At 40.6% G+C, this 22,414-nt stretch overlaps 1 protein-coding gene across 2 annotated transcripts; it reads right to left on the reverse strand.

The window, feature by feature from the left end:
- Window positions 1-13,903: 13,903 nt before the first annotated feature.
- On the reverse strand, window positions 13,904-21,443 carry LOC124684233 (mitochondrial intermediate peptidase, mitochondrial-like). Of its 2 annotated transcripts, XM_047218593.1 has the most exons (15): window positions 21,397-21,443; window positions 21,255-21,309; window positions 21,024-21,162; window positions 20,888-20,942; window positions 20,186-20,408; window positions 19,793-19,888; window positions 18,919-19,038; window positions 18,691-18,816; window positions 18,209-18,364; window positions 15,677-15,793; window positions 15,215-15,337; window positions 15,066-15,133; window positions 14,808-14,943; window positions 14,525-14,690; window positions 13,904-14,424 (listed from the first exon to the last, which is right to left on the reverse strand). In XM_047218593.1, exons 2-15 carry the CDS (start codon window positions 21,276-21,278, stop codon window positions 14,186-14,188), a joined length of 1,788 nt encoding a protein of 595 aa, XP_047074549.1. In that variant the 5' UTR covers window positions 21,279-21,309; window positions 21,397-21,443; the 3' UTR covers window positions 13,904-14,185. The 2 variants fall into 2 exon arrangements, with proteins under 2 accessions (XP_047074549.1, XP_047074550.1); XM_047218594.1 differs by lacking the exons at window positions 21,255-21,309; window positions 21,397-21,443 and having other exon boundaries at window positions 20,884-20,942; window positions 21,024-21,060.
- Window positions 21,444-22,414: the final 971 nt, after the last annotated feature.

Genomic DNA, 22,414 nt, shown 5'->3' on the forward strand with positions numbered 1-22,414 from the left:
TCTAAGGAGAAAGCTCGCATTGGATTTCTCGCTATTGATTATTCTCAACTTAGACATCCATACCGGGACAACATAGACAACGAGATAATGGACTCCTCTTTTATGCATAAGCATGTATCAACAATTAATAATTTTCTCATATGAGATTGAGGATATATGTCCAAAACTGAAACTTCCACCATGAATCATGGCTTTAGTTAGCGGCCCAATGTTCTTCTCTAACAATATGCATGCTTAACCATAAGGTGGTAGATCTCTCTTACTTCAGTACAAGACGAACATGCATAGCAACTCACATGATATTCAACAAAGAATAGTTGATGGCGTCCCCGAAACATGGTTATCGCACAACAAGCAACTTAATAAGAGATAAAGTGCATAAGTACATATTCAATACCACAATAGTTTTTAAGCTATTTGTCCCATGAGCTATATATTGTAAAGGTGAATGATGGAATTTTAAAGGTAGCACTCAAGCAATTTACTTTGGAATGGCGGAGAAATACCATGTAGTAGGTAGGTATGGTGGACACAAATGGCATAGTGGTTGGCTCAAGTATTTTGGATGCATGAGAAGTATTCCCTCTCGATACAAGGTTTAGGCTAGCAAGGCTATTTGAAACAAACACAAGGATGAACCGGTGCAGCAAAACTCACATAAAAGACATATTGTAAACATTATAAGACTCTACACCGTCTTCCTTGTTGTTCAAAACTCAATACTAGATATTATCTAGACTTTAGAGAAACCAATTATGCAAACCAAATTAGCAAGCTCTAAGTGTTTCTTCATTAATGAGTGCAAAGTATATGATGCAAGAGCTTAAACATGAGCACAACAATTGCCAAGTATCACATTACCCAAGACATTATAGCAATTACTACATGTAGCATTTTCCAATTCCAACCATATAACAATTTAACGAAGAGGAAACTTCGCCATGAATATTAAAAGCTAAGAACACATGTGTTCATACGAACCAGCGGAGCGTGTCTCTCTCCCACACAAGCATTTATTCAAACAAAAACAAAAACAAAAGCACACAGACGCTCCAAGTAAAGTACATAAGATGTGGCCGAATAAAAATATAGTTTCAAGAGAAGGAACCTGATAATTTGTTGATGAAGAAGGGGATGCCTTGGGCATCCTCAAGCTTAGACGCTTGAGTCTTCTTGAAATATGCAGGGGTGAACCACCGGGGCATCCCCAAGCTTAGAGCTTTCACTCTTCTTGATCATAGTATATCATCCTCCTCTCTTGACCCTTGAAAACTTCCTCCACACCAAACTCGAAACAACTCATTAGAGGGTTAGTGCACAATAAAAATTCACATGTTCAGAGGTGACACAATCATTCTTAACACTTCTGGACATTGCATAAAGCTACTGGACATTAATGGATCAAAGAAATTCATCCAACATAGCAAAAGAGGCAATGCGAAATAAAAGGCAGAATCTGTCAAAACAGAACAGTCCGTAAAGACGAATTTTAAAAGGGCACCAGACTTGCTCAGATGAAAATGCCCAAATATAATGAAAGTTGCGTACATATCTGAGGATCACTCACGTAAATTGGCATAATTTTCTGAGTTACCTACAGAGAATTAGACCCAGATTCGTGACAGCAAAGAAATCTGTTTCTGCGCAGTAATCCAAATCTAGTATTCACTTTACTATCAAAGACTTTACTTGGCACAACAAAACACAAAACTAAGATAAGGAGAGGTTGCTACAGTAGTAAACAACTTCCAAGACACAAATATAAAACAAATTACTGTAGCAAAATAAACACATGGGTTATCTCCCAAGAAGTTCTTTCTTTATAGCCGTTAAGATGGGCTCAGCAGTTTTAATGATGCACTCGCAACAAATAGTAGTTGAAGCAAAAGAGAGCATCAAGAGGCAAATTCAAAACAAATTTAAGCCTAACATGCTTCCTATGCATAGGAATCTTGTAAATAAACAAGTTCATGAAGAGCAAAGTAACAAGCATAGGAAGATAAAACAAGTGTAGCTTCAAAAATTTCAGCACATAGAGAGGCATTTTAGTAACATGAAAATTTCTACAACCATATTTTCCTCTCTCATAATAACTTTCAGTAGCAACATGAGCAAACTCAACAATATAACTATCACATAAAGCATTCTTATCATGAGTCTCATGCATAAAATTATTACTCTCCACATAAACATAGTCAATTTTATTGGTAATAGTGGGAGCAAATTCAACAAAGTAGCTATCATTATTATTCTCATCAAGTGTAGGAGGCATAGTATAATCACAACAAAATTTACTCTCCATAGTAGGTTGTACCAAAAGACCACTATTATAATCATCATAAATAGGAGGCAAAGTATCATCAAAGAAAATTTTCTCCTCAATGCTTGGGGGACTAAAATATCATGAAAACCAGCTTCCCCAAGCTTAGAACTTTCTATATCATTATCAACAATGGTGTTCAAAGCGTTCATACTAATATTACTACCAGCATGCAAATAAGATTCCATAGGTTTTTTAATTTTCGCATCAAACAATCCATGTTTTAAATCAGGAAATAGAATAAGAAGCTCATTGTTGTCCATTATGCCTAACTAGTGTAAACAAGAAACAAAAAGATGCAATTGCAGGATCTAAAGGAAATAGCTTCGAGCACATACACAACGGCAACAGAAAAGTACTTTACCTGAGACCGGAGTATGAGTGCCTTTTACCTTTCCTCCCCGGCAACGGCGCCAGAAAAGTGCTTGATGTCTACGGGAGCTTCTATTCTTGTAGACAGGTGTTGGGCCTCCAAGAGCGAGAGGTTTGTAGAACAGCAACAAGTTTCCCTTAAGTGGATCACCCAAGGTTTATCGAACTCAGGGAGGAAGAGGTCAAAGATATCCCTCTCATGCAACCCCGCAACCACAAAGCAAGAAGTCTCTTGTGTCCCCAACACACCTAATAGGTGCACTAGTTCGGCGAAGAGATAGTGAAATACAGGTGGTATAAATAAGTATGAAGCAGTAGCAACGGTGCCAGTAAAATAGCTTGTCGGCGTGTAGTTGATGGTGGTAGTATTGCAGACAGTAGTAACACAAGTAAAACGAGTAAACAAGCAGCGATAGCGATATTTAGGAACAAGGCCTAGGGATTAGACTTTCACTAGTGGACACTCTCAACATTGATCACATAACAGAATAGATAAATGCATACTCTACACTCTTGTTGGATGATGAACACATTGCGTAGGATTACACGAACCCTCAATGCCGGAGTTAACAAGCTCCACAATTCAATGTTCATATTTAAATAACCTTAGAGTGCAAGAAAGATCAACACGACTAAACCAAGTACTAACACAGCATGCACACTGTCACCTTCACACTATGTAGGAGGAATAGATCACATCAATACTATCATAGCAATAGTTAACTTCACAATCTACAAGAGATCATAATCATAGCATACACCAAGTACTAACACGGATGCACACACTGTCACCATTACACCGTGTGGGAGGAATAAAACTACTTTAATAACATTGCTAGAGTAGCACATAGATAAATTGTGATACAAAACACATTGCAATCATAAAGAGATATAAATAAGCACTTCACTACGCCATTCATAACAGGTGAGTAAGTATTCTGTGAAATATAGCCTAAGAGACCCACACGGTGCACACACCTGTCACCTTTACACACGTGGGACAAGGAGTCTCCGGAGATCACATAAGTAAAACTCACTTGACTAGCACAATGACATCTAGATTACAAGCATCATCATATGAATCTCAATCATGTAAGGCAGCTCATGAGATTATTGTATTGAAGCACATAGGAGAGAGATGAACCACATAGCTACCGGTACAGCCCCGAGCCTCGATGGAGAACTACTCCCTCCTCATGGGAGCAGCAGCGGTGATGAAGATGGCGGTGGAGATGGCAGCGGTGTCGATGGAGAAGCCTTCCGGGGGCACTTCCCCGCTCCGGCAGGGTGCCGGAACAGAGACTCCTGTCCCCCAGATCTTGGCTTCGCGATGGCGGCGGCTCTGGAAGGTTTCTGTGGGTTTCGTCCTTCGTTATAGGGTTTTCGTGACGGAGGCTTTAAATAGGCGGAAGGGCAGCCTCGGAGGGGGCACGGGGCCACCACACCATAGGGCGGCGCGGCCCCCCTCCGGCCGCGCCGGGTGTGGTGTGGGGCCCCCGGGGCTTCCCTCCGGCGGCTCTCGGGTGTTCCGGATGGTTCCGGAAAAAATAGGAACCCGGGTCTTGATTTCGTCCGATTCCGAGAATATTTCCTTACTAGGATTTCGAAACCAAAAACAGCGAAAAACGAGGACTGGCACTTCGGCATCTTGTTAATAGGTTAGTTCCAGAAAATGCATAAATATGACATAAAGTGTGTATAAAACATGTAGATATCATCAATAATGTGGCATGGAACATAAGAAATTATCGATACGTCGGAGACGTATCACTCATGTGTAGATGTTATTGGTACACTTGAAAAGATAGACAAAACCAAACCTGAAAATAGGGAGGAAATGAAAATACCAATACCTTTCAAACTTGTAGGAATGCATGAAGCTTTGCAAAGAATTTTGATTGGATTGTTACTAAAAACACATTTTAAGAGAGGGTCTTTTAAAACTTATATTGATAAAATAAAATTCCTTATTGAAAAGACTTCTGGCATTGATCTTGATGCTTCTTCACTTCAAAATACTTAATGCTAGCTCTTTTTCTGCGTCTAGCTGAAAGGCGTTAAATAAAAGCACTCTTGGGAGATAACCCATGTTTTATTTCTGTAATTTTTCTTTTGTTGAGTTTTGGAAGTTATTACCTCTGGAATAACTTCTCCTTATCATTTTTATTTCGTTTTTGTGCCAAGAATAGCCTCTAGTAGAAAGAAAGTAAGATTTGGGGAAGTTGCTGTCCTGAAACAGATTATGTGTTGTCACAAAAAAAAAATCGTATTCCCAGCCAGAACGTAATTTTGAGCTGCCAATTTGTGATCATATGCCCCAGGTTATTATATAACTTTCTTTTGTTGAACACTTTTCGATATAAGCAATATAAGATTTTCTAAAAAATTATATCTTTACCTGCTGTTCTGTTTTGACAGATTTCTGCCCCCATTTGCATTTGTCTCTTAATCTTTTTTTCTTTTTTAGTTCTTTTCAGAGAAAGAACTTTTTTAAGAAGTTTCTACAGTAGCTAATGTTTAATGGATGTTTGATATATGTTAGAACTGAACCCAAGTGGATTTGTTATTTTGATTGCACTAATGCTGCTAATGAGAATTGTGTGAAGTTTTGTATGAAGGAAGTTTTCAAGTGTAGGGAGAGAAGAATGATGTAATGAGATGAAGAATGGACAAAAGCTCAAGCTTAGGGATTCCCATGTCACCCCAAGAAATATTCAACAGGTACAAGCGTCAAAGCTTGGGGATGCCAAGGCATCCCCTCTTCATCAACAAAGCATCAGGTCATCTTTCTAAACGCTATATTTTTATTGCGTCTTATACTATGTGTTGTTCTTGGAGCGTCTTTTTTTTGTTTTTAGTTTTATTTTGTTTTGTTTGCTAGCATATGGTTGGATCCCAGCATATTTGTTTTGGAGAATGACACACTCTGTTTTAATTGCATAGAACACTCTAGTTTTCACTCTTATTGTTCTGCGAGTGTTCTCTTTTGCTAGTACTGCGTTTAGCTATTGGTTTTCCACTCCTATTTTGTTCAGAGCTTGTTATTTTTCTTTATTGATTATTATCTATGAGAGTTGTTTCAAATAAGCTGATTGGTGTTGGAGACGAGTAAAATGTTTGATGCTTATAGTGATGCAAAAGAAAGCTTGTTTAGACTGTGGCATAGAGTTTGGCATGTCATGTTGGATGTTATTATTATCATCATATGCTTAGTAGTTATTGTTGTAGCATGACTTGTCTCAATTAGCTGAGAGTGCTTAATGTGTCATTGAAATAATCATGTTTTGTTTCCATCATAAAAAGCATAATATTGTGGTATTCTCCTTTGATACTTTATTGGGTTGACTTGGCACATGTTTACATCATGTTATGACTACAAACCAGTCACCTAAAACCTCTATGATTATTTAGTTATTGACTTGTAATATCACTTTATGCTTTGATTAATAATATTTTGTCGCTATGCATGATTATGGCTATTATTGCTCTCTTGGTTGGTCGCTCCCAGTCTTTTGCTAGCCTTCGCCTGTACTGAGTATGAGCTCTACTCGTGCATCCAACCACCAAAAATCAAAGTTTGCCAATTGTGTCCACCATACATACCTATATGTGGTATTTCACCGCCACTCCAAAGTGAATTGCTTGTGTGCTATTGATACGTCTCCAACGTATCTATAATTTCTTATGTTCCATGCTAGTTTTATGATAATACCTACATGTTTTATTCACACTTTATAATGTTTTTATGCATTTTCTGGGACTAACCTATTAACAAGATGCCACAGTGCCAGTTCCTGTTTTCTTCTGTTTTTGATTTCAGAAAAGTTAGTTTACAAATATTCTCGGAATTGGACAAAACAAAAGCCCACGGCCCTATTTTCCACGGAGTGTTCCAGAAGACCGAAGAAGAGTCGAGGAAGGCCAGCAGGGGGCCCACACCATAGGGCGGCGCGGCAGTGGGGCCCCCGCGCCGACATATGGGGAGGGAGCCTCCTGGCTCCCCCGACTCTGCCCCTTCGCCTATTTATTCCTTCGTCCCCGAAAACCCTAACACCGAGAGCCAGAATACCAGAACAGTTCCAGAGACGCCGCCGCCGTCAACCTTAACTCGGGGGTTCAGGAGATCTCCTCCGGCACCCTGCCGGAGAGGGGAATCATCACCGGAGGGCTCTACATCACCATGCTCGCCTTCGGACTGATGCGTGAGTAGTTCATCCTTGGACTATGGGTCCATAGCAGTAGCTAGATGGTTGTCTTCTCCTCTTGTGCCATCATATTTAGATCTTGTGAGCTGCCTATCATGATCAAGATCATCTATTTGTAATGCTACATGTTGTGTTTGTTGGGATCCGATGAATATGGAATATTATGTCAAGTTGATTATTGATCTATCATATATGTTATTTATGATCTTGCATGCTCTCCGTTGCTAGTAGAGGCTCTGGCCAAGTTGATACTTGTAACTCCAAGAGGGAGTATTTATGCTAGATAGTGGGTTCATGTCTCCATTGAATCTGGGGGAGTGACAGCAACCCCTAAGGTTGTGGATGTGCTGTTGCCACTAGGGATAAAACATCAATGCTTTGTCTAAGGATATTTGTATTGTTTACATTACGCACAATACTTAATGCAATTGTCTGTTGTTTACAACTTAATACTGGAAGGGGTGCGGATGCTAACCCGAAGGTGGACTTTTTAGGCATAGATGCATGCTGGATGGCAGTCTATGTTCTTTGTCGGAATGCCCTAAGTAAATCTCATAGTAGTCATCATGATATGTATGTGCATTGTTATGCCCTCTCTATTTGTCAATTGCCCAACTGTAATTTGTTCACCCAACATGTTATTTATCTTATTAGAGAGACACCACTAGTGAACTGTGGACCCCGGTCCATTATTTTACATCTGAAATATAATCTACTGCAATCATTGTTCTCTTTTATTTACTGCAAGCAAACATCATTTTCCACACCATACGTTTAATCCTTTGTTTTCAGCAAGCCGGTGAGATTGACAACCTCACTGTTAAGTTGGTGCAAAGTATTTTGATTGTGTTGTGCAGGTTCCACGTTAGCACCGGAATCCCTGGTGTTGCGCCGCACTACACTCCTTCACCAACAACCTTCACGTGATCTTCATCTCCTACTGGTTCGATAACCTTGGTTTCTTTCTGAGGGAAAACTCGTTGTTGTACGCATCATACCTTCCTCTTGGGGTTCCCAACGGACGTGTGCTTTACCGTCACAAGCAGCTATCTTTAAACCTTCAAATATTATTACATGTTTTGTATTTTGTTTTAGCTTATGAGAAAGTATTGAATGGTTTATTGTATTTTCGTGACTTCATTTCATGACTAGCATGAATAATTTGCTGGTCCTTAATATTGCAAAAAGAGCAAGGCAACTGGGTGCCCAGCCCAATCCAAATATAAAATAAACAAATAAAGCACATTATGTACTGGAAAGATCCTAAATAATGTACTAGAGAGATCCTAAATAATGGTGTGCAAATGGAGAACTACATGGGAGCCGCTCTTGAGGATGATAGATCATTTGATGCCATTCGTTGACATAGACATACATACCTCTCAAAATATATTTTCAACACTCCTACTGCATTCAAAATAAAAAGCTCTAGCACATGAGTAATCTTGCTTCCCTCTCCGTAGGGCCTTTCTTTTACTTTTATGTTGAGTCTTCATATTCTTGCTTTATGCACCAATTAAGAGAGCATAGTTATCATTCTGAGTATAATGTGCATAGTCCCAAAATTTATTATTGATTGATTCATGATTATGATATTGCTTGTTCTCAAATTACTTGTATCTAATCACCCTTTGAACTTTAAAGGTATACTGGCATTTATGTTTTGCTACTTCATAAAGGACAAGATGAGTACCACTTTACTATGTTTTATCTATACTCAAAAACAAACAGTTGCTTTCAGTGCACAATTATTCATGATCCTTTGTTTAAGTTACTTCTCATGTTATAACATAGTTGCTAAGTTCTATTGTTCGAATTATATCTGTCATGCCTATGTTTAGAGTACTTTGATCCCAGCTCACAATGCTTTTACAATAACTTGATCAAGATTGTGTTAGCTTCATGTCACCTCAAAAATTATTTTGTTATCACTTACCTACTCGAGGACAAGCAGGAGTTAATCTTGGGGATACTGATACGTTGCAAACATATCTATAATTTTTGATGCTCCATGCTTATTTTACACCAATTTATATATGTTTTGTTTACATTTCATTGCATTTTTATACATTTTCTGGCACTAACCTATTGACAAGATGCCACAGTGCCAGTTCCATGTTTTCTGCTGTTTTGTATTTCAGAAAAGTTGTACAGGAAATATTCTCGGAATTGGACGAAAAAAAGCTGAAGTTCTTATTTTACCGTAACGAAGACGGAGTCTAGAGGAGAGACGAAGAGGCGCCACAGGGGCGTCCACACCAGGTCGTGGCGCGGCCTGGGCCGCGCCATGGGGTGGTGTGGGGCCCCCAGGCGTCCACCGACCTTGCCCTTTCGCCTATTTATTCACGATCTCGGGAAACCTAAATACCCGAGCCTCCTTCCAGGAAACGTTACGTCACGGCCGCCATCGCCGACCCTAGCTCGGGAGGGTTCTGAAGCTCTTCCCGGCACCCTGCCGGAGAGGGAGATCATCACCGGAGGCCTCTACATCGCCATGCCCACATCCAAAGTGATGTGTGAGTAGTTCATCTCTGGACTACGGGTCCATAGCAGTAGCTAGATGGTTGTCTTCTCCAATTAATTTATGCTTCATGTTTAGATCTTGTGAGCTGTCTATCATGATCAAGATCATCTTTATGTAATGCGACATATTGTGTTTGCTGGGATCCGATGAATATTGAATACTATGTTGAGATCGATTATATACTTGTCATATGTTATTTGTGATCTTGCATGCTCTCCGTTGCTAGTAGATGCTTTGGCCAAGTAAATGCTTGTAACTCGAAGAGGGAGTATTTATGCTCGATAGTGGGTTCATGCCTCTAGTTTTCTGGAAGAGTGACAATAATTTCTAAGATTGTAGATGTGTTGTTGCTACTAGGGAAAAAACAATAATGCTTTATCTAAGGGTAATTATATTATTTACTTTACACACATTTCTTAATGCGATAATCTGTTGTTTGCAACTTAATACTGGAAGGGGTTCGAATGATAACCGGAAGGTGAATTATTAGTCATGGACGCAGTTTGATTACGGTCTATGTATTATATTGTAATGCCCAAAATAAATCTCATAATAATCATCTTGTCATGTACGGTCTTTATTCTGTCAATTGTCCATTTGTAATTTGTTCACCCAGCATGTTATTTATCTTTATGGAGAGACACCTCTAGTGAACAGTGGACCCCGGTCCACTGATAAAATCATCATGTTCTGTTTACTTACTGCAAGTAATGTTCTCTTTAATTTCACTGCAAACAAACATCTCTTTCCACACTATACAGTTAATCCTTTGTTTTCAGCAAAACCGGTGAGATTGACAACCTCACTGTAAGTTGGGGCAAAATACTTTGGTTGTGTTGTGTGCAGGTTCCACGTTCTTGCTGACGCCGGTAGTGCGTCCTGCCATAAGTCAGCTAGCAACACCTTCAGAAATCACGCATTTCTCCTATTGGTCGATTAAATCTTAGTTTCTTACTGAGAGAAAACTTGTTACTGTGCTCATCATACCTTCCTCTTGGGGTTCCCCAACGGTGTGCAATCTGCTCTCATCAACCATCTTAAGTTGCATAACAAAACCAAGACTGAACAGACATAATATTTGCAATATACATTCATGTACAGATCCATGTCAATTTTTTTGATCATCTCAATTCAATCTCAAGTGAGGTTTCTTTAGATGTTCACATTTTGAGAAAGCCTTTGCATTCTTCACTTTACGTCATGTCATCAATAACGAGCAAAACATGCCTAACCTGCATAATTCCCAATCAAATACCAACCTAAAATAATTAAATCATCATTTTCACATATTCATATATAATTCTCGATCTCATGTGGAGATGAAATTGTTAATAACCTAGTTAGGGATGAACAATTCCATCAGCCTTCAATGGACCGACATCGTGCAACACACTGATGGTGTGATCTCCATCTCTCCACCTCATAACCCCATTTGTTGTGTTGAAAAGAACGAGAGAATGAATGGCAAGGCCCTCACATACTTCGTGCATGTGGTCAATCCAAGTCAACATGCAACCAAGAAACGTTGTGACCAAAGTGAACACAAATTTCCAAGCACTCATATGGTCTGGACAAGTTATACAAGTTGGTGAGGACATATCCAGTGCTTCATCTTTTAATTTGGTGCTTTTGTGCTACCTAACAACAAAATTATAATCTAGAAGTCATCAAATATTTTGACAAAAAATCAAAACTTTCATATAAGAATCTACTATGTTATAAAATTTAAAGACCAAATTAAGTTTTTGGTCCGAGATAAATAAGACAAATCACCTTTTCTTGCATGAAAAAATTGTACATATTAGACGGAAAGAGGACATACTCAACTATGAATAGTCTCAAAATTCAAATCTGGTGCGAACAGTAAAAAAAAAATCGTGTTATTCATACTCTGAATTGTCTTCTTTGTTTCTTGAGTCGTTGATCAAGTTCTGAAATGTAAGTCTATGACAAGGTAAAGACATCTCTAGTATCAATGTTCTAAAAAAACCTGTGATTTTGGTTTGGAATTGTTGGCCCTTTGATCAACCTCACTGTCAAGACAAATGATCCAGTATGCACCTTCAGTGGTATTTCACAAAGCAACTTATTTATAGAAGGACCTATGTCAAAATTCCATCCCCAGAGTTTCTTATGGTGGAATCACCTACAAAATATGGCAGATGAAGTTTTGTCTCCTTAATTCTCTAGAGAAATATGTAAAATGCAAGTTTCAATTATTTACACATAAATCGCTACCATCAATGTTGTCACACTTGCCAACACCCTACGCACTAATATACTGATTTGTCCAATGTACAACCCTGAAGTGATGATATGCTAGGACTACACAAAATCAAAGTAAGAAATGGTGAACCTTGAAGGTGCCCCAGTCTGGAGCTAATTTCTACTAGCCAATATCTTGTGCTACTTGCCTATTGAATCCAAGAAGGGTCAATCTCCAACTGGTCCTCTTGATGATATTAGCTCGAGCGAAAATAGATGCGTGTGTAGTCAAAAATCCCGATGCTTCTGAGTCCTAGGATGTTTTTCTATTTCATTAATGTTGCAAAAGAAGTTCTAACCAAATGAAAAAACTTTTGTAAACTGAATCCAGCATGGACCAAGCTTTACCCACACCAGTGAAATCCACAAATTATGAGTTTATGACTCTGGTAAGCATGATGGCTTCTCTGCGTATTATGTTCATGTTGCATCTCTCTTCTCACTCTTAAATACGAGCACTGTGGCATTAACATGGGTACCATGTGTTGCAACAACCATGTGATGGATGCTTTCATGAAGTTTTTTTCAGAAGTTTTTACGAAGAGTTGTGTGCAGTACAATGCAGCCACCAGGAGCCATGTGCATTGATATACCGTTGTAAGGATCCCCTCCTTCAATGAACTAGCTCGATGATGAATGATTTGATTGTATCAATTCAAGTTCACTCTATAGATTCTTATATCTCCAAATTTGTGTTGCCTTATAACCGCAAAAAGGGCCCAAGCAGCCAAATCTTCACAGTATATTATCACGTCTTGACTAAAATTCATAGTTTGGTAGGCATGCTCGATTCATGTAAGCGTGCCACCATGGTGAGTTTGCTCCAATGTGTTCAGACTTGGATCACGGACTCACGGTTCACACAAATGACAAATGCTATTTTATCAAATCAGAGATGCGAGCTAGCTCTCGGCCGAAGCAACACCCAGCGCTGGTGCGGACACAACAGCTGCCGATGAGAGCTGCCGACGAGGTGCAGTAGGACATTTACTGAATGTCATTGGGCCGCGTCGTGTTCCGTCTGAGTTAGCTAGCTCGGTTTGTGCCAACCAAATGACTAGCCAAGCTGGCGTGGCAAGGTTGCATGCTTAGCGAAGAACCAAACGCATTCAAAACGCTAACTGCAAAAGGAAAATAGGTACTATCTCGTATCTCCCGTCCTAGATATGAAGATATCTATAATCAAAATGCATCTAGATACGTTAGCATCCAGATGAAATCGAGTAATTTATTTATGAACGGAGAGAGTAGGTAGTATATGATTTCTAGTTAACTAGGGAATGTGTGCTCTGAGATTAGGCTTGCCGCGTGTTCTTGTTTAGAGAGGGTCCATGCTGATTAGTTTGCCAGAGAAAAAACTCCACTTGGCAACGTGTCTTCGTGGAATAAAAAGGGAATGTGGAACTTTGAGATGTCTAACTGGGAACTCGCCACTGTGTGTCAGCTCAATGATGAACCCGAAGAAGAGTCATTCTTAGCTAGCAATCACATTGACATTAGTTTCTGAAGAACACACGGTTGATGCTAAGATCCTGATGCTTCCAAGTCCTAAGAAAAGAAGTTCTGACCAAGTGCAAAAGGCACACATTGGATTTAGGTGTGGTGTGTTCTCATGTGACCTAACAACAATTGGGTTCTCCTTTTTCATCCTCGACTAGGGATCTCTCTTCTCATCCTTAAATAGGAGCGTTGTTTCTTAATGTTTGATAGGATATGTTGCAACAACCACCTGATGGATGCTTTTGTGCGGAGCACATGTGGGCATCCATTTACTATTGTGGGCGTCCACTCCCTCAGTAAAGTAGCTCCTCGATATACATTTCGATCACACCAATTTAAGTTCATAGTGATGTTACATGGACATCCATATATTGAGAAAGTTTTCACATTCGTTCATCTCAAGTCACATCTTCACTAACGAGCTCAAACTGGCTTAAGCATTCGCAATCTTCACAATATGCAATCATATATCAACCAAAAAAAAACATGAAAAGCTGGTAAAGCTCTACCTAATAGTTTAGGTCAAAAGTTGAAATGAGTATACTATAAACCTAGTTAGCAGGGAGGCACCATTTGTCCACCTTGAAATGTGTCTGACGATGTGCTCAAGTGTGAACACCACCTCCCCGCCCCCACAACAACATTGACTGTCAGAAAACAAGAGACATTGCATGGGAATCTGATAGATCATCCTCACGGCATGCATCCACATATACATAGTTGACTTATATTTTCATCATGAATCACATGGGATCCACTCAATTGATCTAATATCTGAAAAGATCACATTTATAATCCTCAAACTGCAATCAAGTATAATCTTCAAGAATCTTGTATAATCATTCCAGACGCTTCTGTCATCCTGTGACACCGTTTCAGGAGATCAAGCTCCTGAAGCCCCAACATGCACTCCATGCCTTTAGTTTAGTGTTCTTGGCTTGGCCCTTTCATCAACCTCAATGTCAAAGAATAATGATCCCTGTCTACATCCTCAGTGATTCACAAACCAACTTCTTTACGCAACGAGCTAATGTCAGGAATTATTCCACCACCAGAATTTCTAATGACAGAATCACCTACAAAATCCTTCAACAAGGCAGATGGATCCTTAGCCCCACCATACTGCAAGAACTTGTCCCTAAGCGCACTACCTGTGCTGCGGGACAATGGGTCGTCTTGGCATATTTCATGCCATATAGTTGTGGCAAAACATCTAGCATAGAGATAGCTGTAGTACCCTGCAATATTGTGATATGAGAGGTTGTGGCAAAACATCAGTTTATGGAACTTCCTGGGGAAAAACAGTTTATGGAACTAGAAGATAGCTAGAAAACCTACCAGCACCATAGTTTATAAGATGAGAAAACCGAGTATGCCAGTGAGTGCCTTCTACATAATTCCAACTTGTATGCCTTCTTTTCAAATCTGCAACAGCGGAAATTGTGTCCAATGGCTTTGATGTGTGCTCCCCAAACAATGTTAAGTCCATTATAGAATAGAAAATCTGGGGCCAGGCACGATAACACAAAGTGGCACAAGAAATAAGGGTGAGGGTCATCAAAGAAAAAATGGCCAAGTTCTAATATAAATGATAAGGAACTAAGTAGAGATATAGGCAAACCTGCCGCTGGAGCTCAGTAGCTGGAAACATGTTCCGAGAAGCATTTAGTGCCTTTACCAGATTTTCTGGAATTGGATCACCAGTTGTTTCATCTAGAGCAAATGTCCTCAAGACACGGTAGTCCCACGCATAGAACCTGCAATGAAAATTACACTCAGCTATCAGCAAAGAGTCTGAACGAAGAGATTTATCCTGGATAGGCCACAATTAGCTGCAGTATCAAATTGGTATCTATTTTTGGTAACAAGTCCTACTTACTCAAAAAGGTTAGAGGGTGTTTCTGCAACATCAAGAGCAACTCTCGTACCAGAGAAATGCTGATATTCCTGCAAAGATCAATGTGCTGCCAGGTAAGATACGCGGAAGTTACCTGATGATCTAAATATTATGAAGAACCAGCAGAATACCGTTCTTGATAGCAGAGAATGTAGGGCATGGCCAAACTCATGGAAAAGAGTTTCTACATCCCAATGGTTGAGCCTTGCGGTTAATCCCCTAGAACTTGAGAAGTTGCAAACCAATGCAATGATCTGAAAAGCAAGAGCAGGATCTATTGACAAAAAATGAACTAGCAGTATGAATTTGAACTACGCTAATTTTCCAATATGCAGATATATTAATCTAGTTGCATCAACTGTGGAGTAAGTTACTGCTCAAGTTTTGGTGAGGAAATGAGAATATGCTACAAGGCTACAACAGGCATGCATCAGCCTTGGGCCTAGTTCAATTCCAAAATGTTTGATCTGAAAACATAATAGCTATCAAGGAGAATCACATAATTCTTGGAGATGCCTTCATGTTCACACTAAAAGTCTGCATATTTTACTGCAAAATTAAATAATAATCAATAAGAGATTAAGAGGATATACTGGAAGCTGGTACTCCGAATCAGATAATCGTCGCCCCCCTCTGATTGCAAAATGAGCACACCCTGGATATTTACCCTTTCTGGAGTAGAGGTCGAGATACATAAATCCTAAATCACCCTGTTGATTAGACAAGTTTGGCTTTAGTTAATTTTAGCCAGCAAATATACCAAAAATTAGGAGGATGCAATCAAGCAATGGGGTGCAATGCACGATAGGACTTGTAACCAACATCCTTTACAAGGTATATTTTGAGTGGGTACAGCACAATGACTAATCTATACCTAATAATAAAGGAGCTAAGGTTTCTGCCAAAAAGTTTCATCAACGCTTTTTTTGGGACCGTTTTGCCCTCCCACCAAATCGCATAATACAAACAGATTGCCACGCCAGAAGAAAAACGGTTCGCAACCTATGCATCATTACCGATCGCTTCCTTTCTCGTCTGCTTTGTCCATTGTTTGGGCCGTAGCACCCAGACTGGGCCACACGCGTAGACTTGGCCTGTGTGTGTACGAATACAAGCAAAGAACAGAAATTAAGGAAGAAACCTATCAAATCGGGTGAAATAGTCCCACATTGTTTTCTTACAATGAGTAACACCTGTTTATATACTTTCAAATTTAGCTAGAATATCAGCAAGGTGAAACAACAAGATGGAATTAAAAAGAGGGGATGCCTGGTGTCATCTAAACTAAACCGACCGTGACTCCGTGAGACAGAGGTCGGCGACGACGCCTAGAGCGTAGCGCCACGTCAGAGGGGTATGGAAGAGGATGCCGGGAGCTCAGGGTGCTCGGGTCCCTAGAGGCGGCGAAGAGCTTCGGATTGAGACCGTGGGGTGCCGGACTCCGGCAGAGACATGACCCGCCCGGAAGAGGCAAGGTCGGATTGAGACCGTGGGGTGCCGGACTCCGGCAGAGACATGACCCGACCGGAAGAGGCAAGGTCGGCCAGGAGACCTCGCTCGGATAGATGGAGGTGCGTGCGCGTGTTCTGGCTCGGGCTGGCGGCGTGCTTGGGGAAAGAAGTGGAGAACGAAGGCGCTCTGTGGAGGAATGGAGGATATGTAGGGCAAGGGCATCTCGGGCTGGCTGGGCCTGCTAGGCCGTACGGGTGGTGTGTCTGGTGTTAATGGTTATAACCTTTTTTCGTCCATCTGCAGCGACGCAAAGCTGAAGAAGACCAGCCGACCAGGAACGACCCACCACTCGAAGATACGGCGATCGGCGTGCGGCGGCAGACGCTATAGGCAGCAAGGTATCACAAGAAGATTCCCCGGCCCCTAAGACATGTTAGCTTGCGTCGCCAAGGCAACCAGTGTCCTGGCCTAGGGCGGCTCTCGATCGAGGTGGCGACATGCAGGGCAAGGCCATCAGTGCCCCGACACAAGGCAGTTGAGTGCTTTGGTGCAAAATTTGGATCGTAATTTTTCTTTCAAATATTGGTCTTTCTCCCGGTGCAACGCACGGGTGCCAAAAAAAAAAAACCATGAAAGTCACAAATCCAAGAGAAGTACAAGAAAAGTAATCATGCTGTCATTGCTCTATGTACCTGGGAAGTTGTGAAGAATAACTAGTGAGGGTATTGTTACAAGTGCATGTGACAGAAGATATGATAAATGAGGAAGGCAATAAAATAAGGATATACATGTATAAAGTAATTAAATTCAGATGCATTATTAGATACTATGGCGCAAGAAAGAAGAGTAAGAAATATGCATTGCAGAAAAAAGAGGGAGTGATAATCTCCAGTGTGATACATATTTCATTAAGAAACACCATACGTCAGTGCCTAATAGCTTTCAAATCATTTCTGCTCAGATCAGCATCAAATTTTACGCTATCTTATCCAATTTATGCCATAGGTGAAAGAACTAACATGGCAACAGATTTCTGATATGCCTGTCCTTTCTTTTGTGGGGATTATATGCCTCTCCTAGATCAAACTATAAAATGTTTCTATGATCTTTACGCTACTCAACAACAGAGACATGACCCATCCCTTCGATACAATTTCATCGCTAATCCTGGATCTGACAATTATAGGCAGACTATTGATGGTAACCTACTTATGACTTTTATGTACGGGAGTACATGGCCCCACCATGGCAGCCCCTGTTATGGGATGAGATCCCCAATCTCTATGTTAGGTAGATTATCCACAATAAAAAGATATGCTTGGGCTTTAAGCCAATTAGAGATAAGATCTATGATTTGTTACTTAGATTGGATTGTTAGTCTTCTATATAAAGAGGTCCTATATGAGGAATAAAGCAAGCAAGAATTAGAGGATCAACTCTCCTATCTTGCCCATGGGGTTAGAACCTCTCCCTAACTTTAGTACACAACAATGACATACCAGATATGTACTTGCCATAATTTCAGAAATGCAAGTTATTTGTTCATTTTTAGCACAGTAACTACAAAACTTCAAGCATGTAGAAACGTCTACTGCAAATTTTCAGCAGATAAGATGATGAAATTTCAATACTTACGTGAACTTCTAAACAGATTCTTATCGCAGTAGTATTACCTGATCAGGGTGATGAAGAGACAGCTTTATCACATCTGGATGCCATGACTCTCCGTCCCCCATCGGAATTCGATTAAATGTGGCACCAAATAATGATTCCACCAGCACATTCAAGCCCTTTATGCACTGGGACAACGGAAAATACGATGCAACAACCTGCCAGGAACAAAAGATAGTGTCAAAAAAGGATATTAAAAGTAAGTAGGAAACTACAAAATAAAAACTCCAACCCTGAAGGAATAACAGAAGATTAAGCTTTTCAAACAAAATATATCAATCTACTTAGTGATTTTGTACTTCATTTTCTTCATGTTAGCTTACAAGTACCAAATATAGGTTTCAATTGGCTTCTACCAACCTATATATGCAAAGTATGTCTTCACATAAACTAATTAACAGTAAATAACTAGAATATGGTCTAAATAGTATATTTAACATTGATTTAATCATTAGTATATCTCTAAGAAAAATAGCACACATACCGAGGGATCCACACTATGCGCAGATGATTTCATCATTCCAATATAGTAATCCTCGTCCCATGGTTCAAGATCAGCACTCTTTTGATTACATTTTCTTCTCTTGAAATCTCTTATAGTATTAAATTCCTGCATCAAAGCATACTATGAATAGAGACTAGAGAGAGACTGCTAGTTTGATATAACGATTTGTATTATCCATGCCAAGATTAAGTTCGCTCCCTTGAATACCTCATCAGCTTTATGCCTAACAATGTCGCTCAAATCATTGAGAAATGCCATAACCACATCTGCAGATGCGGCCATGTTAGGACGGATAGCAAATTCAGCATATGATTTGCAACCCATAGTCTGCCAAATGGGAAAAAAATGAAACTGTTTAGCCTGGATTAGCAGAAGATATTGAGAAATATTCAGACTTAGTAATGTAACTGACATTATGGTATTTGATGAACATACTTAGGAAAGTATATTAGGGGAAGTTTTATTCTTGTTCTTCAAATGTTGATTAAACTAGAGGAACAAAATAACACGGAGTTACATGCAGCAAAAACTGGGTCATCTTTTATCTGCTTGTAATATGTGATCCAAAATAGACCAGCTAAAGAAACATACTTGGTAACCAAAGCTCAAATACCACAAGATAATTTTGGGGTCCAAACGCTCCGACCAAACAACAGCCATGCTAAATCATTTACGAATGTGAAATGAGGCAGTTACGAATGTCACATCAAACTCTAGAAATTGAAATGCAAAGACAACATGGGTCATTCAGAGCCCTCCTGAGAGAACGGCTTGTAAATAACTTTCCATACAAACGCTAGCTCAACCAAACTGCCATCTTATTAGGCTTACACTGTCGAACGAGGATCGCATATCCTTCAAACGGTTTACTCAGATATTAGTGCACACAGGTATTCGTGCTAAATTAACTACTCTAGATTGCTACAACACCTAACCAAAGCTCATCTTCTCCATGTTACAAATTTGTCAGTTGAGCGCGCACATCACCAAGTGAAGTTTAGCACAAAAGTTATAAAAACATTGGAGCGGGGTGTATGTTCCCGTTAAATATATGCTCTACAGTACGGAAAAATGCACTTGCCTTTGCAAACTCATCACGAGCATCTATAAGTTCATCAAGAACAGCAATGTTTTCACGAGGTTCAGAATTTCCTGCAATGAATACCTGTCTCCTGACCTTTAGAAAATTTAGAACAGTTAGATTGCTGCTACCATAAGTGTCATGGCATACATTAATAGCTGTTTTTGTTAAAAAAATAGAATAGAGGAAAAATACATGTAAAATAAAAAATGAAAAAGAGATAAGTATGATATTTTAAAAAAATCCATGTAAAATAAAGTAGCACGAAAAATCCAAGCATAGCTAAAATTAAAAAGAGATAAGTACAATATTTGGGATATGTAAGTTCATGTCATGCAGATATTGGATGTAAGAAAGTTCCAAATGCTGATGAGTGGAACAGAAGGAACATACTTCCTCATCCGAAACCCATCTCAGTGCAGATGATAGAGTTCCGGAGTCTGCCAATATCCTTAGACCCTTTTTCCTTGTAGTATTCATTGGATTGCTTTGTTCTTCAATACCCATAGGCCTAGAACGGCTAACGGCCTTGAAATTATGTTGGATATTTCTTGGAATGCGTGAAGCTGGATATATATCCACAAAACCTGGCTTCGTCATGATATTCTCATTGAACCTGGCACAATTATAAGAAAGTGCACAACAGTTACAGGTAAATTTCTAAATCTAAGTGTCAAATCAACAGGCTGAATTACAGTACAAAGAATGATCTCCATAATAAACTACAAAGCATTTAAAGAGGAATTCTGATCCCACAATTTTCAAGCATTTAAGAGGATAATTAGAAGACCAAACTAGTAAGCCTTCGAGCTGCCCACGAACTTGGCATCGAAGCTAAAAGAAACATATGCGAAACAGAAGCATGAGAGCGGTTAGTGTCAACTCAACATTATAGACGCTTGACAGCAAACAATCCTACTAAACAATCAAATCGACTGGTACATGGAATGCAAAATCAAGGACAGTTAAACAGCAAAAATGGTACTGAGACTACCAATAGCCAGTGTTCAATTGATGTACTCCCTCCGATCCATATTTTAGTTCTAGGTACATACATACTAGTGGCAAGTAATATGAATCGGAGGGAGTACCTACTTTCTACCCAGCTGGGCAATTGCAAGGTTCAGCTGATTAACACGCTCAAGTTTATCTGCAGTGGAAGAACATTGTGTTTCTAAGTAAAAGTGAAAATTGACAAGAAGCAACTTAAAATACACTGGAGTATGGCAACCTTTAGGAAGATGAATCCCCCCTTTTTCAAAGTCAACGCGAAAGTTATTAGCTGCCTTCCGAGTTTCGTCTGTGAGCAGGACACCTTCACTCTCAGCTTTTAGTATGGCGTTGTACAAAGTAGTATTTGTATTCAGGTACTGCAGAGGATAGCAGAAAATGAAATGTTATAGTTCTGGCATGGTCATTCCACACAGCTCTCTCGCTTCTGCTCTCAAGCTATCAAGCTTACTTGAAGATGCTCGTAAATCCTCATCGATGCCTTATCTCCTTCCTCCACAAACTCCCTAGTTCAGATAGATATATATATACTTAATAAAACCTGACAGCACATTGCTCTAAAGCACTCAAATTACACAAGAAGCAGGATTCACCTATCTGGGTGTGTGTTCCTGCACAGCTCCGCCGAATCAATGACCGAGCAAACCTAACAAAACCAATGCATAAGCACATCAGCCAAACGCACATAGAATCAAACGGGCTAAATCAAAAGTAGCCTGAGCAGAGCAAGTTACAGTGTTGGAGATCTCATCCATGGCGCGGACGATCTCCGCTGAAGGCGGCAGCTGCGCGATGTGGGCAACGAGCTCGTCAGACCTGCAGTGTTCGAGCAAACGTTTAGGGGAAAACAAAAATAGCAGACGATGGCTGGCTTTGGGGTGTCAGAGTATTGGAGATTTGGAGGGTTCAGGGTTTTTTCCGCCCTTACCGCTGGATGGCCTCGTCGACGAAGCGGCCGAAGCCCTTGGCCGTGCGCAGCACATCGAACCCGTACAGCCCCGTCTCCGGCCTCGCCGCCGCGGTGGAGTAGGCGGCCGCCGCGGCCCGGCGAATGGCGGCGGCACGCAACAACATCGCCGTGGTTGTGGGCGTGGGCGCTCAGTTGACCAGCCCCGGAGAGAGACGCTATACGCTGGCGCCGTTGGTTTCTCTGCGTGTTCCGTGGCTACTGAGACACGGTTGCTCGCCCGGCGGCCGCTGCCCTGCTCACCGGAGCTTTGGCTGCCCTTGTGCGGGAGGAGTGGGATGTGGTGGGAGGTGGAAATAATCGCCGCTGCTTGGAGGTAACGACCGTCGGCGTGGGGATGGCGGGGGAGCTCGCGGGGTAGAGGGGGCGAACCGGCGAAGGCGGCTGCACTCGCGGCGGCGCCGCCGTGTGTCAGGGGATGAGCGCGAAGGGTTTGGGTCGAGTCGGGTCGGGTTGGCAAATGGGTTACAAGCCACGTGTATCACCACTTAAAATTTGCAGTTTTGGGCAAAACCTAGTTTAGTACTCGATAAACCATTCCAAAAGTGCCTCTTTGTCTCTCTTTTTAGGAGTAATTTCAACATAGTTGTAATGGTCATTTCAATGATGTTTTGCTATGAGCTCAAGTTTGGATGCCGATTTGC

The sequence above is a fragment of the Lolium rigidum genome, chromosome 1, assembly GCF_022539505.1.
Source record: "Lolium rigidum isolate FL_2022 chromosome 1, APGP_CSIRO_Lrig_0.1, whole genome shotgun sequence".
NCBI lineage: Eukaryota > Viridiplantae > Streptophyta > Magnoliopsida > Poales > Poaceae > Lolium > Lolium rigidum.